Raw genomic sequence first — 16,663 nt, 5'->3', positions numbered from 1 at the left:
CGTCATCTAAATTTGAGCAATTTGCAAAAGGAACTTAGTTTTCTCAGGGTCCAATTTTAATTTAAAATACATCATCCATTTTTCAACAGCATTAATTACTTCACTAATATGTTTAGTTTCTTTAGATGGTATTGTAATATCATCTGCATAACTATAACATTTCACACCTATCAATGTTAATTGACTCCCTAAAGAACTTAAGTAGATATTAAATAAAAGAAGTGCCAGCAGGGAACCCTGAAGAACTCCACATTTAGTGGTCCAAACAGAGAAAGTTTGTCATTCTGACAAACCTGATAGAGCAGCTAAATAAAAAACCCTGAAACCAATTAAGAACCAAACCAGAAATGCCTATCGCATCTAAACAGGATTTAAAAATGTCATGAACAACTAAATCAAAATCACTACTAAGATCAAATTGCATAATAAGTGTTCCCTCTCCCCTCCTAAATAATTGATATATATCATTCAGTTTATTTATTTAAAAGACTTATAGTCCATCTAAAAACTAAACAGATTGCAACCATACATACATAAAATATTAAATAATGATTCAATAACCATTCTAAAAAGAGGGCAAAATCCTAATTGAGAATCATGTAATATATTATGCTTTTCCAAATAATTAAGCAACTGGTGATGCACAATTTCATCTAGTAATTTTACAATGAAAGGAATGGAGGCATTCGGTCTGTAATTAATAATAATAATAATAATTTTATTCTTGTATACCGCCATACCCAAAAAGTTCTAGGCGGTTCACATTCATTAATTAAGGTCCGCGATGATACATGGATTTACAAAATTTTGACAAAATTACAAAATTACAGAATTTTAACAAAAAATTACAGGCAATGAAGGGGGGGGGGCGAGGGGAAAACTATAACTGAGATTTAGCAGGGGTAATGGTAAGACAGAAGGTAGGGTTGGTAAGCGATAGCGAGAGTGAGACCAAGTGTGGAGGGGGGGAGGAGAGGGAGCAGAAGGAACGGGGGAGAGTGGGAAAGGGGAGAAGCCGGGGGCAAAGGGGATTAAGAGCCCTGTTCGCGGAAGAGGTGCGTTTTGAGAAGTTTTCTCTCGAGACTACGACGGGAACTCCCTACAGCCATTTCCTCATAGCGATCTGCACGGGGCAGGAGCGTAGGAAGATCGCTCCTGCCCTGAAAGCCCGCTAGACCACCAGGTAAGGCCGGGAAGACGGCAGGGAGGTAAAAAATATGGGTTTTTAAATTTTCCTCCTCCCCAGAAAAAAATCGCAATTATGTGAAATTGCAAGTGCAGAAACCGCGAATGGGGACGGGGAACTGTAGTTGGTAATGCTTTCCATAGTTTTGCTGCTTGATATGCCAAGTTTCCAAGTTTCTTTACAATTTGATAAACCGACCATCGACAAGTAGCTGGTCGGTTTACAATGCTAACATTTAAGTTAAAATAAAAAGGGGCAATATGTGGACAGGATGTGGACAGGACATAGACAAGAACATAATTGATACAAGAGGGGCTGGGGGAATGGGAAGATTCAAAATTACATCAAAGTTAAAAGAAAATTAAAGGGAGGTAAGGAGGGGAAGGGGAAGAATAAGTAGGGAAGGGGAGTCGCTTCTTAAAAGCAGTTCTCATTAGTCGTTGGAAATATTTGGAGAAGGGATATTATCTTGTATTTTGTAAGCGTCTTGAAATAGAAAGGTTTTAAGTTTGATTTTGAATTTGTTGAGAGAGTTTTCATTGCGGAGGTGTGATGACATAGCATTCCAGATGACAGGGGCTGTGGCAAAAAAAGATGGTGTTTTGAGTACAGAAAAGTTCCTTGATTAGGGGAACAGTCAGCAGATTCTGATCAGTGGACTAAGGACCTGAGAGGATGCATAAGGGATGAGATATTAGTCTATGAAAGCTGGGGAGTGGGTGAGTTTAATTTTGAAAACGAGTAGGAGTATTTTATATGTTGTTCAATGGCAAACTGGTAACCAATGAGCTTCACGGAGTAGCAGAGTGATGTAGTCATATTTTCTTGCTTTGTAGATAAGTTTGATGGCGGTGTTTTATATCAGTTGTAATCAGCAGATTTCTTTTTGAGTTATACCATGATATAATGAGTTGCAATAATCAATATGTGAGATAATCAAGGACTGGATTAGGGTTTGAAAAGAGGAGGGTTCAAGAACAGAGGTTATGGAGCAAATTAGTCGAAGTTTGTAAAAGCATTTTTGAGTCAATGAACTGATTTGGTCATGATAGGTGAGATCTTTGTCTAGGATGATTCCTAGCAATTTGACTTTGGGTTCGATTTTGATAGGATAGGATTCAATACATATTGGTCCTTTTAGAGTTTCATTGTTTTTAATCGGAAATAGTATTCCTTGAGATTTGGCTATGTTGAGAGACAATCTATTGGTTTGGAGCCATAAGCTAATTTTGTCGAGTTTTTGATATTAATTTCTTGAATCTCATTGATGTTTGAATGCCGTCGGCGTAGGCAAAAGTAATAAATCCAATTGATTGAGCTAAGGTCAGTAGTGGAGCTAAGAAAATGTTAAATAGTAGCGGAGAGAGGATAGAGCAGATGTGGGTAAACTATGGCCCGCAGGCCATGTTTAAAACGGCCCGTCGACTATCCGGCCCTTCTTTACGACTGGTGTGTGCAAGGAGCATGAGCGTCGCCGCCACCGACCTCTGTCCACTTGTGGCAGGCGCGAACTGCAGTGCTTTAGGGGAGCTGCTTCCTGTGTTCTTCTCCTGCAATTGGCCCCGCTCAGGGGGCGGGGAAACTGTTGTGTGGAAGGAGTGAAAGCGTCAAAGTTGACCTCCATTTGTCGCAGTTTAGCGGGTGGCGCGGTTGTGCATCGCAAATGGCCGAGAGAAGGCTTTGCGCCTGAGCGAATGAAGCACTTGTGGCAGGCGCGAGCTGCAGCGCTTTAGAGGAGCTGCTCCCTGGTTCTTCTCCTGTGCAGTGGGGCCACCGTGCAAAGCACCAGCACTGCTACTCCAGGCAAATACTGAGAGGGGATGAGAGGTTTGGAGACTGGAAAGCTGCTGGACTAACGAAAATAAAGGTAGAGCTGCTACTGGACCGGGAGGGGAGGGGTCTGGGAAGCTGCTGGACTAAGGAAAATAAAAGGAGAGCTGCTACTGGACATGGAGGGAGGGAGAAGGAGAAATGCTGCTGGGAGGGGAGGAGGGAAAGGGAAGGGAAGAGAATTACTGTTGGATAGGGGAAGGAAGGGAGAAGGGTACTTCTGGACAACAGAGGAGAAAAAAGAAAGGAAACAGCTGGCAGGTAGATTAGAGGAAGGGAAGGAGTCAGGGTGGAATGGAGAGATCAGATGAGGGAAAGGGGAGAGACGGGAATGAGAAAGTAGAGAGAGATTGATGCTGGGAATGGGGTCAGCAGAGCAATAAGGAGAGAAGGACAAAGATGCTAGATCTGGTGTACGAGAGATAAAAATGAGAGCAGTGAAGCTGGAATGAATCATAAAAAAGGAGAGGGGGTGCAGGCTGAATGGAAAGGGGAGAGGGGCATAGAAAGAAGGCAGATATGTGGAAAGGGGAGAGGGCAGACAGTGGATGGAAGGGGCAGATGCCGGACTGAAGAGACAGAGAGGGCAGATGCTGGAAGGAAGAGAGTAAAAAGAAGATGAAAGCAGAAACCAGAAAAAACAGTCTGCCCTTTTTTTTTAGGGGGGAGGGGGTTCTTTCTGCCTTAACCCTTTCTTTTACTATCATCATTCTGCAGCGCATCAGAACCCAGTTGCCTGGTAAAGCCACCTCCCCCCCCACTGTGGCTCACGAGTCAAAAAGTTTGCCCACCCCTGGGATAGAGCCTTGTGGAACGCCGTAGGTCTGGATTGGGGAAGAAGATGTTCCTCTGGAATGGACTTTGAAGTTCCGATCTGCAAATTAGGAGGAGAACCGGTGGAAGATAGATCCTGAAATTCCACTGTTTTTGAGACGATGGAGGATGAGGTTGTGATCGATGGTATCGAATGCAGCTGCAAGCAGATCAAGTTTTCAGGATATCCCTAATGAATATGTATGAGAAATATGTGCATGCTCTCCATGTAATGGAGGTAGTGGGCATGCAAATCTTTCTCATGAATATTCATTAGAGATATCCTGGAAACCTGGTCAGTTGGCGGTCCTCAGGACTGAACTAGGACAAGCCTGCTCTATATTCTATACTACTAGTGATTAAAAAAAAAAAAATGTTTTATTTTATTTTTATTGTGTGTGCTGCTAATAGGGAAACTACCTCACTAGCACTGATTCTTAAGTTTATAAATTTTCTGAAGTGAAAGAAAACCCTTACTAATAACTAAAATTCAGAGCTGGGCAATTTCATTTCCGGACAATTGAAAAAGTGAAAGTATAAGCAAAAGATGAACATCAGTTCTTCCCCTTCTTAAAGTTTGGCATCAGTCCTAGACTCCCTCCCCCTCTAAAGCAAACGATGCTGGTAAGTTTACTTAGGGGAGCCAGTTCTCACCTGCAGCCAGAGCGGCAGACGCAGCCACCCTAGGCCACCTTCTGATGATTATTTATTAATGACTGCAGAGGTGGAGAGGGAAGGCGGGGTTTGCTGGTAGTTGTACCACTGCCGAGACTGCACAATCCAGTCAGTGCAACTGGAGTTTGGTAAAGTCCAGAGGAGCAAAGACGGGCAAAGCTGTCATGGTCTGGAACCTGCTGGTTTTCCTGCTCCTTGTGAGCTTAGAGCCAGGTGGGGAGGTTTATTTTATTGGCTATTTTTTTCGTTTGTTTAATCTTTGGGATATTTATGCGTTTTTTGCCCGTTCCGTTTCTGGTTTTCTTGCTGTGGGGATTGTGAAGTACTGTAATTAAAAAGGAGGCACGGATTTTTTTTTCTTTTTTAATCCTGAAATTGCTTAAAGAAATATTTAAGGTGGGATTTGATATTGTGCGAATGAAAAGCACATTTCTACTTTGGAATATAAAATTCCTGCTATAAACCAGGATAAAAATAAAAAACAAACAAACAAACAAGGTTCTGGTGTTTGAAAAGTGACACGAGGTAACAAAAATTCAGCAGAATGATGCTACTGAAGAAATTAGGTTAATCATGGGTTTATAGTGCTGTGGTTTGAAGTTATGTTTAGTTGTTTTTTTACTTTTAAAGATCTGGAAGCTGACATTCTGAAATACTTTGAATTGGGGGGGGGGGGGGGGGGGGGGGAGGGGGAGAGAGAACCATTTTTCTGATTATCAGACCGAGAGAAAAAACGCACACATACAAATATCCATTATTCTTTTTCAACCAGTTTATGAAGAATTTGCATTTCATAACGATATTTCGTCTTATGCCAGTAAAGGTATCATGTATATCCGTTGGGTATTCTTTTAAGTTAAAAATGCTCACTTTTTTAATATATGTTATTGTGAATAGTCTGAACAGGATTTTTGGCAAGATATGTGGAAAACCTTAAAATCCAGTGCTAGTTTTTCTGTAATAAAGGATACCATGAGAAACCGGGAGTACAAGAAGGTTAGTTGTCACTAGAGTAAATGACAGTCCTTGTTTTGAGATTATGTCATGTCTTCTCGCTGATCATAGAGTATATAAGGAAGGGTTCTTTCAGAATGTGATGCCTTCTGGATAGGGCTTTTGCTCTGTTTCTATAATAAAAGATGGCCCCTTTATAAAATATTTGTTTTTCCTTTGTAATAAGATCCCAGGCGAGTGCGACATACGTGTATGGGTTAAGAGTCATACAATCTATAGGCATATGATCTCTGTATTTCTCTCCCCCACCCCACTGTGGTCTATTTGGGGTACATGTTCTGAAATAACATGAACAACTTTGTGAATCATTAGACGTGTCACTGCATACTGGCTGGTTGTAGATCAGAACTTTGTTTGTTGTTAAGGCAACAGAAACTGTAGATAATGGCCATCACACCACAAACAACTATTAACCACCATTAGGCCTCGCAACAGGGCGTTTTACAACAACACAGGAGTCTTCAAAATAATTTCTTGCCTCTGTAACTTTTGGTTTTATTTTGTTGACATCATAGTATTTTTGATTAAGGACTTTTTTTTTCTTAGAATATAAAGTGCATGCTCTTTTTTAATATTATTACTGATTTCTTTGTTATCAAATACAGTCAAACCTTGGTTTGAGAACATAATTCGTTCCAGAAGTATGCTTGTAATCCAAAGCACTCGTATATCAAAGCGAATTTTCCCATAAGAAATAATGGAAACTCAGACGATTCGTTCCACAACCCAAAAACTTTAATACAAAATACTATACGTACTTGTATTGCAAGACCTCGCTCATTTAGAACAAACACTACACTCCCGCAGCGTCAGAGAGAAAAGAACCATTGGCTCGGTTGTGATGATTTGATACGTGTATACTGTATGTACTCGTATTGCAAGACTTTGCTTGTTTAGAACAGTCACTACACTCTTGCAGTGTCAGAGAGAAAAGAACCATCGGCTCGGTTGTGATGTGTGTATACTGTATGTACTTGTATTGCAAGACATTGCTTGTATATCAAGTTAAAATGTAATAAAATGTTTTGCTTGTCTTGCAAAACACTTGCAATCCAAGGTTTTACTGTACTTGTTTTTCCCTAGTGTACTGCTTCAATTGATTATGCTCAATATGTAAATGAATAGTTTCTAAGATGCTCAGTAAACATCTTATGTCACCTTAATAAATGTTTTCAATAATTTTCTAGACTATTTAATAGACCTCAGAACTACCACTCCTCCATCCCACCAAAGTGTAATCACGGGGATATGCAAGTGGTGCACTCCTCACCAGTCTAATTTAAACTTTATAACATTCCACCAATTCTTATGCTTAAATTTACTTATCTTAGTAATGGCGAACAATCAGTTCTCACGGTGGACTGGCGGTAAGACCCGACATGTTTCACAATTGTTTCTTCAGGGGTCTGTCAAATGCCGCTGCCATCCAATTCTAATCAGTCTTTGTGTGTAAATCTGGTTCTGAGGTCTTTTAAATAGACTAGAAAATTATTGAAAACATTTATTAAGGTGACATAAGACGTTTACTGAGCACCTTAGAAACTATTCATTTACATATTGAGCATTGATTGGTCTAAGGGAATATTCAAGCCAGTATCAGTTGGAACAGACGTTTCAATTGATTATGCTGCATTTACACTTAATAGCTTCAATTTTCTTAAGTCATTTTCACAGATAGGTGGCCTATTACAAAAAAATTCTGACTAGTGAAAATATATACAAGTTGACATGATGGTGTACTGTAGGTGTGTACAGGTGTGGCATTCAGGCAGAGCATAGATGGAGTTTGCAAGTATGCAGGTATATTATAAACTACTAGTATTTTAGCCCGTTACATTAACGGGTGCTAGAATATATGTCTGTCTGTCTGTCTTTATTTCCGTGTCTCTCTCTCTGTCCTGCTGTCTTTCTTTCTGTCTGTCTCTGTCCCTGGCCCCCTTTGTCTGTCTGTCTGTCTTTCTGTGTCTCTCACTGTCCCTGTGTCTTTCTTCTTTTATTTCTGTCTCCCTTTCTCCCGCTGGCGGTAGAATATATGTCTGTGTTTCTTTCTGTTTCTCTCCATACTCTCATTCATCTTGTCATCTCCCTTTTGACCTCATACAAATGAAACATAGAAACATAGAAATTGACGGCAGATAAGGGCCACGGCCCATCTAGTCTGCCCACCCTGATGACCCTCCCTTACCTTTGCCTAGTGAATAGAGCCCACGTGTCGATCCCATTTGGCCTTAAAATCAGGCACGCTGCTGGCCTCAATCACCTGCAGTGGAAGATTATTCCAGCGATCAACCACCCTTTCAGTGAAAAAGAATTTCCTAGTGTCACCTCGTAGTTTCCCGCCTCTGATTTTCCATGGATGCCCTCTTGTTGCCGTGGGTCCTTTGAAAAAGAAGATATCTTCTTCCGCTACGATGCGGCCCGTGAGATACTTGAACGTCTCGATCATGTCCCCCCTCTCTCTGCGCTCCTCAAGCGAGTATAGCTGCAGTTTGTCTAACCTTTCTTCGTACGGGAGATCTTTGAGCCCCGAGACCATCCGGGTGGCCATTCTCTGTACCGACTCCAATCTCAGCACATCTTTGCGATAATGTGGTCTCCAGAATTGCACACAGTATTCCAGGTGGGGCCTCACCATGGATCTATACAATGGCATAATGACTTCCGGCTTACGGCTGACGAAACCCCTGCGTATGCAACCTAGGATCTGTCTTGCCTTGGATGAGGCCTGCTCTACCTGACTGGCAGCCTTCATGTCCTCACTGACGATCACTCCCAGGTCCCGTTCTGCTACCGTTCTTGTTAGGATCTCACCATTAAGAGTATAAATCTTGTATGGATTATGGTTGCCTAGGTGCATTACTTTGCATTTTTTGGCATTGAAGTTGAGTTGCCAGGTCCTAGACCAGCGCTCCAGTAGGAGTAGGTCGTGCATCATGTTGTCGGGCATTGAATCTTCGTCCGTTGTGCATTTTCCCACTACATTACTTAGTTTGGCGTCATCGGCGAATAAGGCTATTTTACCTCGAAGCCCTTCTACCAAGTCTCTTATAAAGATGTTGAATAGGGTCGGTCCTAAGACCGAACCCTGTGGCACTCCACTGATCACCTCCGTCATTTCTGAGGGGGTGCCGTTCACCACTACCCTTTGAAGCCTACCACCAAGCCAGTTCCCAACCCATTTCGTTAATGTGTCACCTAATCCTATAGAACTCATCTTGTTCAGCAACCTGCGGTGTGGTACGCTATCGAATGCTTTGCTAAAGTCCAGGTACACGATGTCCAGGGACTCCCCAACATCCAGCTTCCCCGTCACCCAGTCAAAGAAGCTGATCAGGTTGGATTGACATGATCTCCCCTTAGTAAATCCATGTTGACGGGGGTCCCGTAGATTTTCCTCATCCAGGATCTTATCCAATTGTCGTTTGATCAGAGTTTCCATAAGTTTGCTCACTATAGATGTTAGACTCACTGGTCTGTAGTTTGCTGTCTCCATCTTTGAGCCTTTCTTGTGGAGTGGAATGACGTTAGCCGTCCTCCAGTCCAACGGGACGCTTCCTGTACTAAGGGAGAGGTTGAAGAGTGCCGACAATGGCTCTGCCAAGACATCACTCAACTCCCTAAGCACCCTGGGGTGTAGGTTGTCAGGCCCCATTGCCTTGTTAACCTTGAGTTTTGACAGCTCATCGTAGACACTGCTGGGCTAGACACTTTCAGAATACCCCTCCCTCTCTCCACTGGTCAGTCTATATCTCCCTGTCCCTTTCTCTTCATCCCCTAGCATCTTCTTATCCCAGCTCTCTGTCCTCCCATGGATTCTTCTTTCCTCCATTTTCTGTTGTTCTTCTTCCTTCCCCCCTTGATGCTGAACAATAAGATGGAGGGAAAAAAAGAGATGCTGCATCTCTCTCCCCTTTCCACCCCCAGACCTAACATTTCTCCCTCCCTTCCATCCCTAGGTCCAACTTCCCTCCCCCAGGTCCACCATCTCTCCCCAATAGTCCTCTCTTCAAGTATCTCTTTCCCCAGATCCAGCTTCTCTCCCTTCAGACCATTACCTACCATCTCTCTCTCTCCTCTGTTCCTGGCCCCATAAGCTGTCCCCCATGCCCAGTCTGGTACTTCTTTTAATACTCTCCCCTTTGTGAAAGTAGCCACCGCCGCGTCTTTCAAAGAACCGTAAGCCGCGCATGCGCACTTCCTATGTGTCGCTACAGCTCACAGAAAAGCGGCGCACACTTAGGAAGTGCGCATGCGCGGCTTACCATTTTATTATATTAGATGCAAATTTATGCATGTACTTAAATAACCTAGGTGTGAACATTTACACTTGCTCTCAAGCAATATTTACAATATAGGCTTGATTTCTGCTGTTCATGCTAGTATTTTCTAAAGCACCTACTATCCCCAATTCCACCCTCCCTCATACTGAAGACCTGATATATAACTGAAAGTAAAGGAGGCAAAAATATCCCAAGAACAGGAAGAACCAGACCTTAGAAACCTCAAAATTGCAGATCAGTGGCCACTAGAGGTGAAGAGTATTGATGATTGGTGAAGAGTATTGGTGATTGGTGAAGGGTAGAGAGGCATCCATCTGCCTATCATACATGATGCTCAGGAAATATACCGTACTATCTTATCTGGTACCAAACTCTGAGATGTTATGGAGAGTTTGCTGAGGGTCATCTAACCTCCTTAACTATTTGATATTATTCATCCATGTTGGTACACAAAATACTGCTGGTCATCCCTCTGAACATATCAAAAGTAACTTCTTGGCTCTGGGTGAGAGAGTGAAGCAGATACATATATGGAAAGGTAGTGTTCTTATCAGTTCTCCTGGCCAAGGACAAAGGCCATGGAAAAGAGGCTTGCATCCTAGAGATGAATGCAAGACTGTAAAAATAGTGTAATGGAGGGCATTTCTTCCTGGACCAAGGGATGATTTTCCAAGAACTGCTGAGTAGAGGTGCCAACCTATCAAGGAAGGTGCAAAATGTCTTTTGTAGCAGAATGGCTAGCCTATTGAAGGGTTACAAAGGGTGGGTGACAAAACCCTAGGGTAAGTGAAATATTAAATGGCCTCTTGTCATGACAAGTCACATGACACTGCTTTAGAAGGCAGGGCTGTGATATTTTTCAGTTGGGTTCCCTGAAAGTTAGCACTGATGCTGGTTACATCAATCACCTAGGACAGACCTCACAATAAACTACAATTAAATGTGGATTCGCTTCCCTTACTTATTAATCAAAGTTTCAGGTGGTGCTAATACAATATTTTCATATATTAGAGCACCAGCTTTAATGTCCACAGCTTTATTTGTAATCCACTTTTTGCTGTCTCAGATCCCCAATGGAATCTAACCCATATCCACCAGTGTTCACTAAGTTCCATTCCATCTACACAATTAAACTCCTCCATCCTCACCCATACCCTTAGGAGTTGATATTATTATTTACAACTTACAGACTTCTTTCCTCCCAACCCCAACAACCTCCTATGGTTTTTTTGGATGGTATTTGTTATTTAACCAATGTGTTCCTCATCTTATTCTGGTGCTCCAGTTGCCTCTCTCAGTGTATTCCAAGCCTCATTCTGGAGTCAGTAGAGATTTTGACAGCGGTGCTCCTGCAGAAATCCCATAGTAACTTCTTCCATCCCCAAGGGGATCCATTGGCAACTTCTTCCATACTTGTGGGAATCCTGTGGGTTCTGTGGGATTGCTGCAATCCCCATTCCCATGCAGCTCACTATGCTATAGGTGATCTGGGAGTAGAAGGGTCCACTAGACTATCAGGGAGATTTTTGGGGGTGTCAGGAGGATCAGGGGTGGGGTCCACTAGATCTGTGGTTCCCAACCCTGTCCTGGAGGACCACCAGGCCAATCGGGATTTCAGGCTAGCCCTAATGAATATGCATGAGAGAGATTTGCATATAATGGACATGACAGGCATGCAAATCTGCTCCATGGCCTGGTGGTCCTCCAGGACAGGGTCGGGAACCACTGCACTAGATAATTGAGGATTATTTTGGGGGGTATCAGGAAGAGTATAAATGGGTAGGGGATGGGTCTCCTCTAGACTGCCAGGTACTTCTTTATTAGTGTCAGAGGAGGCATCTCTAGATAGGGGATTGGGACATGGAGTGCCTTTCTGGGGTAGGGGATCAGAGGATCGAGTGTCATCTCATGGGGGAAATGGGAGGACCAGGGATGGAGGATTGGAACATTATTTCATGGGTTGAAATACAGATGGTACGGTAAAAGATCTAATCTTTATATGCCTCCTTTGAGATACTGTGAAAGCTCTCATTTTGAGTTCAGCCTTAGTTTTCTGTGATTTTCTTTGCATTGGGGCTTAATAGCTAATAGTTTACTTTCAACATGTGTGGATTCTCACAGCATTATTTTATGTAGAAAACCTCACTCCACATTGTGCAACCATAGAATTGCATGCTAATCCCAAGCTATATGCATAAACTTTCTGAAATGGTCTTTGGGTTAACTCTGAGACTGCTACCTTTGTTTCTGTGGTTTAGCATTCCCTTCCCCTCAGGGACACTGGGAATATTTTTGAAATTCTTCCAAACCAATATTCTTCCTATTAAGGGCAGTGACTATCTTCCCATTACTCCCTGCTTTCTTTCCACTTTCCTCCATACCATACTCAAAGGAAAAAAGGGTGATATCTGGAAAGCTCTGTATACACATTGAGAGTAATGAGGGAAATAAGGTTCTGATCTAGAGACTGTGATGGAAGTGGTTGCCTTGTATTTAGTGGCAATCAAGGGGATGTGATGTACAGAGAACTATGGGATATGTTTTTATAATAGGCTATAATCAATTCAGACAGGACAAGGTAGGAAAAATGAGAGGAGGGATGGTCTTTTTTTTTTTCTGTGCCGCCCCCCCCCCCCCATGTAGGTGTTCTTTTCCAGCTCCTCCCCCAATTTCTAGCATTTTAATGGTTATTATTATTCCTAGTCCAATCCTCCAATGCTCAGTCCATGTCCAAGAGCTTCTTCACAGCTTGGCTCAGCCAGTGAATCCCCATTGCTGGCAGGAGGAAGGACACTTCAGATCACACCCATTTTCTCTAAGGTACTGGCTGGTTTATGGGGGTCAACCTCTTGTGGTATAAGCCGCAAGATGTTGTGGCTCATTCTGTCAGGGAGACACCTTACACTGGCACTTCAGAGGTAATTGACCCACTCTTCCTTTTCCTACTCATAAATCTAAAATGGTTGCTGCTCACAGTCACTTTACTTTGCCATACCCAGACTGTTAGTGCTCTGTCTAGCTGACTGCCTAGTTTATTGAATGGAAGCACTGGTTCTGCATTTTTTAGTTGGAAGAAAGCTCTGGAATGAAGGGGCATAAAATATAGAAACACAGGCCCTATGGTCTTTATCTACCTTCATTTTTCTATCTAGTATGCCTAACCATACCATCTACTATTCCTACATCTCCCTTAGAGATCCAATGTACGTACTACTCATCCCAAGCTTTCTTGAATTCAGATACACTTTTTGTCTCCACCACCTCAACTGAGGCTGTTCCAAGCATTCACCACCATTTCCATGAAAAAGTATTTTCTAAGGTTACTTCTGAATCTATCCTCTTTCACCTTCATACTGTTCCCCCTCATTCCAGAGTTTCCTTTCAATTGAAAGTCTCACCTTATGCGCATTTATGTCTCATTGGTATTTAAACATCTATATCATATCTCCCCTCTCCTGCCTTTCCTTCAAAGTATATATATTGAGATCTTTAAGTATGCCCCTGTACAACTTATAATGAAGGCCATCGAACATTTTAAAAGGCTTCCTCTGGACTGACTCCATCCTGTTTATATCTTCTTGAAGGTTCAGTTTCCAGCATTGCACACAATATTCTAAATGAGATCTCACCAGAGTTTTATACAGGGGCATCAATACTTCCTTTTTCCTACTGGCCATTCTTCTCCCTATGCACCCAAGCATCCTTCTAGCTATCACCGTCACCTATTCAACCTGTTAGACATCATCACATTCTATCACACCCAAGTCCCAATCCTTATTTATGCACAAAAGTTCTTCACCTCTAAACTGTTGTTCCCTTAGGTTTTTGAAGCCCAAATGCATGACTTTGCATTTCTTAGCATTAAATCTTAGTTGCCAAATTTCATACCATTCTTCAAACTTCACTAGTTCTTTCTTCATGTTATCCACACCATCAGGAGTGTTTACTCTATTGCAGATTTTGTATCATCCATAAAAAGACAGCCCTTCAGCAATATAGCTTACAAAAATGATAAAAAGAACAGGCCCAAGAACTGAAACTTGCGGCACACTGCTGGTAACATCTCTTTCCTCAGAGTGAATTGATCAATACCCTCTGCTGCCTTCCAATCAACCAGTTCCTTATCCAGTCTGTCACTTTGGGGCCCATACCAAGGCGCCAAGAGCCTAGAGCCAATCAGACCTTAGGCTTAGTGGGGATGGGCGGACCTGCTATGCCTAAGGCCTGATTGGTCCAGGCTTCTAGAGCCTGGGCCAATCAGGCCTTAGGCTTCGCTGGATGGGCGGGAAGGGACGGGCCTGCCAGCTGGACGGGCAAGACCCTTCTGGCCAACAATTAAGGGTTAGTTTGGTGGGGGGGGGGGGAGGTTTGGAGGCTGTTAGCACGGGAGGGGGGTGCGGAGGGGGGGCGTCTTCTGGCAGGAGGGATTGGGCACCCTCCTGCTGGTGATCGGCAGTGTTGGGGGGGCATCTTCCGGCAGGAGGGTTTGGGCACCCTTCTGCCGGCGATCGGTAGTGTCGGGGGGAATGGAGGCATCTTCCTGAAGGAGCGGTTGGGCACCCTCCTGCCGGCAATCGGACAGGTGGCCGTGGCCGCTATACTTATAGCGCAGAGAGATCCCTTGCCGCGATAAGTATAGCGGTTGCGTCTACTCTAACCCGATTCTGTAACCGGCGTCTGTAACATGGACGCCGGTTACAGAATCGGGGTTTAGTGTAGGCCCGATTCTGTATAGGATGCCTCTCCTGGGCCGTCCTATACAGAATCCGGCCCTTAGTCTCTAAAGGCCAAGGGGCTCATAATGAAAACGGAAATATGTCTAAAAACTGGCCTAAATCGGCACTTGGATGATCAGTAAGATAAGTCGTACAAGTGCTGATAAACCGGGTGTTAGACGTATCTTAAAATGACCTAAGCCTTTTTAGTGCTGCTGTACGCCCAGAGCTAAAAGGGGCATTTTAGGAGTGGAGAGGGCGGGTTTTGGGCGGGACATGGGTTGACCTAGACTTAGTTGTACTGCAAGTATAACCGAAAATTTAACGAGGCTGCCCAGACGTAGCTGCCCAGACGTATTGTATTGTTTTAAAATGTCTGTATTATGTCTAACCTGTCTAAAATATATGTGAAACCACTATCTGTGGCTTTTAGAGTGTACAACGCCTAGATATTTCGATAGGCGATTCATAAAATGCTAATAAACTTGAAACTTGAAACGTAGCAACTTATGCAATTGAAAACCAGGTCTAAATACCCAGAAGGTATCCAAAGTGACCATATAACCACTGCAAACACAAAGTACAGTCCCCCACACACTCCCCCAGTGGGCACTGACCCCCTCCCCATCCACCGCCATAAAAATCGAAATAAATCTTTACACATCTGCCTCCAGAACATCAGCACATGGCATAGGAAAGCCTAGTAGAGCAGCACAGAGGTGGCTTAAGTAGTCTGGGACTATTGGGGTTGAAGACAGGTGGGTCTAGTAGGTTTAGTGGGGCTCACCATGACTTATAAGAGAATTGTGGTGAGATATGTATATAGCATCCTTTTTGTGAAGTTTGCAGCAGTGCCCTGTAAGGTGCCTTACTACTGTGTTGTCATGTCTGGGTGTCCAGTACATCACTTTGCTGGCCCCTCCAAAGTCCAAAAGGTCCTGTTATAGGCATTTTTGACTTGGATGAATTTCTGGACGAGAATGGGGTATAAATATAGACGACTTAGCAGTCTGGCTGACCAAATAGCTGTACTTATACTTAGACAATTTTCGAAAAAAAGAAATATTTTGGATGTATTTTTCGGGAATGAATTTAAACACTGCCGACTATGGGCGACTAGCGACTTAGGCCCAAAACGGACTTAGACGTTTCTTTTGATTATGCCCCTCCACGTATATAACTACATATTCAGCCGGCAGCGGTCAGCATTTTTTTTTTTAAGCTGCCATTAGCATTATGTCACTATATTAGTGACAGGAAAAGAAACAAAGAGGGGATAGTACGCCTGAAGCAATCGGACGGTAACTTTGAGGAATCAGATTCTGAGAAGGCAGAACTACTAAACAAATACTTCTGTTCAGTGTTCACCGCCGGGAGCTGGTCCACAGCTGCAGACGGGAGATAACCAGAAAGACCCGTTTCAAGATTTTGAATTTACGCCCAGTAGCGTCTATGACGAACTATCAAGACTCAAGGTAAACAAAGCCATGGGACCGGATAACCTACACCCCAGAATGCTCAGGGAGTTAAGGGAAGTCCTGGCAGAACCATTATCTGTTCTTTTCAATCTTTCCCTAAGCACAGGAAGGGTCCCCTTGGACTGGAAAACCGCCAACGTAATCCCACTCCACAAAAAGGGCTGCAGGACAGAGACAGCAAACTACAGACCAGTGAGTCTCACGTCTATAGTGTGTAAACTCATGGAAACACTGATCAAACAGAATCTTGACACAATCCTAGACGAAGAAAAACTGCGTGATCCACACCAACACGGGTTCACCCAGGGCAGATCCTGCCAATCTAATCTGATTAGCTTTTTTGACTGGGTTACTAAATAATTGGACGCCGGAGAGTCACTGGACGTGGTATATTTGGACTTCAGTAAAGCATTTGATAGCGTCCCTCATCGAAGATTACTGAACAAGCTGAAATCGATAGGATTAGGAGACACTCTAACTACATGGGTTGGGGATTGGCTGAGCGGTAGACTTCAGAAGGTGGTGGTGAACGGTACCCCATCTGAAGCATCGGACGTGATCAGTGGAGTGCCGCAGGGCTCGGTCCTGGGCCCGATTCTATTTAACTTATTCATAAGAGATATGACGCAAGGACTTAGAGGAAGGGTATCACTGTTCGCCGACGACGCCAAA

General features: G+C 43.3%; 1 protein-coding gene across 3 annotated transcripts in view; it reads left to right on the top strand.

Moving 5' to 3' along the window:
• The first annotated feature begins 4,370 nt into the window (after window positions 1–4,370).
• KIT (KIT proto-oncogene, receptor tyrosine kinase) overlaps window positions 4,371–16,663 on the top strand; it is a 142,489-nt gene continuing 130,196 nt past the window's right edge. The window contains exon 1 of one of the 3 annotated variants that reach the window (XM_033945332.1): window positions 4,371–4,453. Coding sequence is in view for 2 of the 3 variants with exons in the window: in XM_033945342.1 (XP_033801233.1) it covers window positions 4,669–4,717 (49 nt within the window). In the remaining variant the exon portion in view is untranslated. Of the gene's footprint in view, window positions 4,454–4,547; window positions 4,718–16,663 lie in introns of those variants that run through there. The other 2 variants (XM_033945342.1, XM_033945313.1) reach the window with 2 other exon arrangements.

This window comes from Geotrypetes seraphini, chromosome 1 (genome assembly GCF_902459505.1).
Source record: "Geotrypetes seraphini chromosome 1, aGeoSer1.1, whole genome shotgun sequence".
In the NCBI taxonomy this organism is placed as follows: Eukaryota; Metazoa; Chordata; class Amphibia; order Gymnophiona; family Dermophiidae; genus Geotrypetes; species Geotrypetes seraphini.
This window is presented reverse-complemented; position numbering and strand designations above follow the sequence as displayed.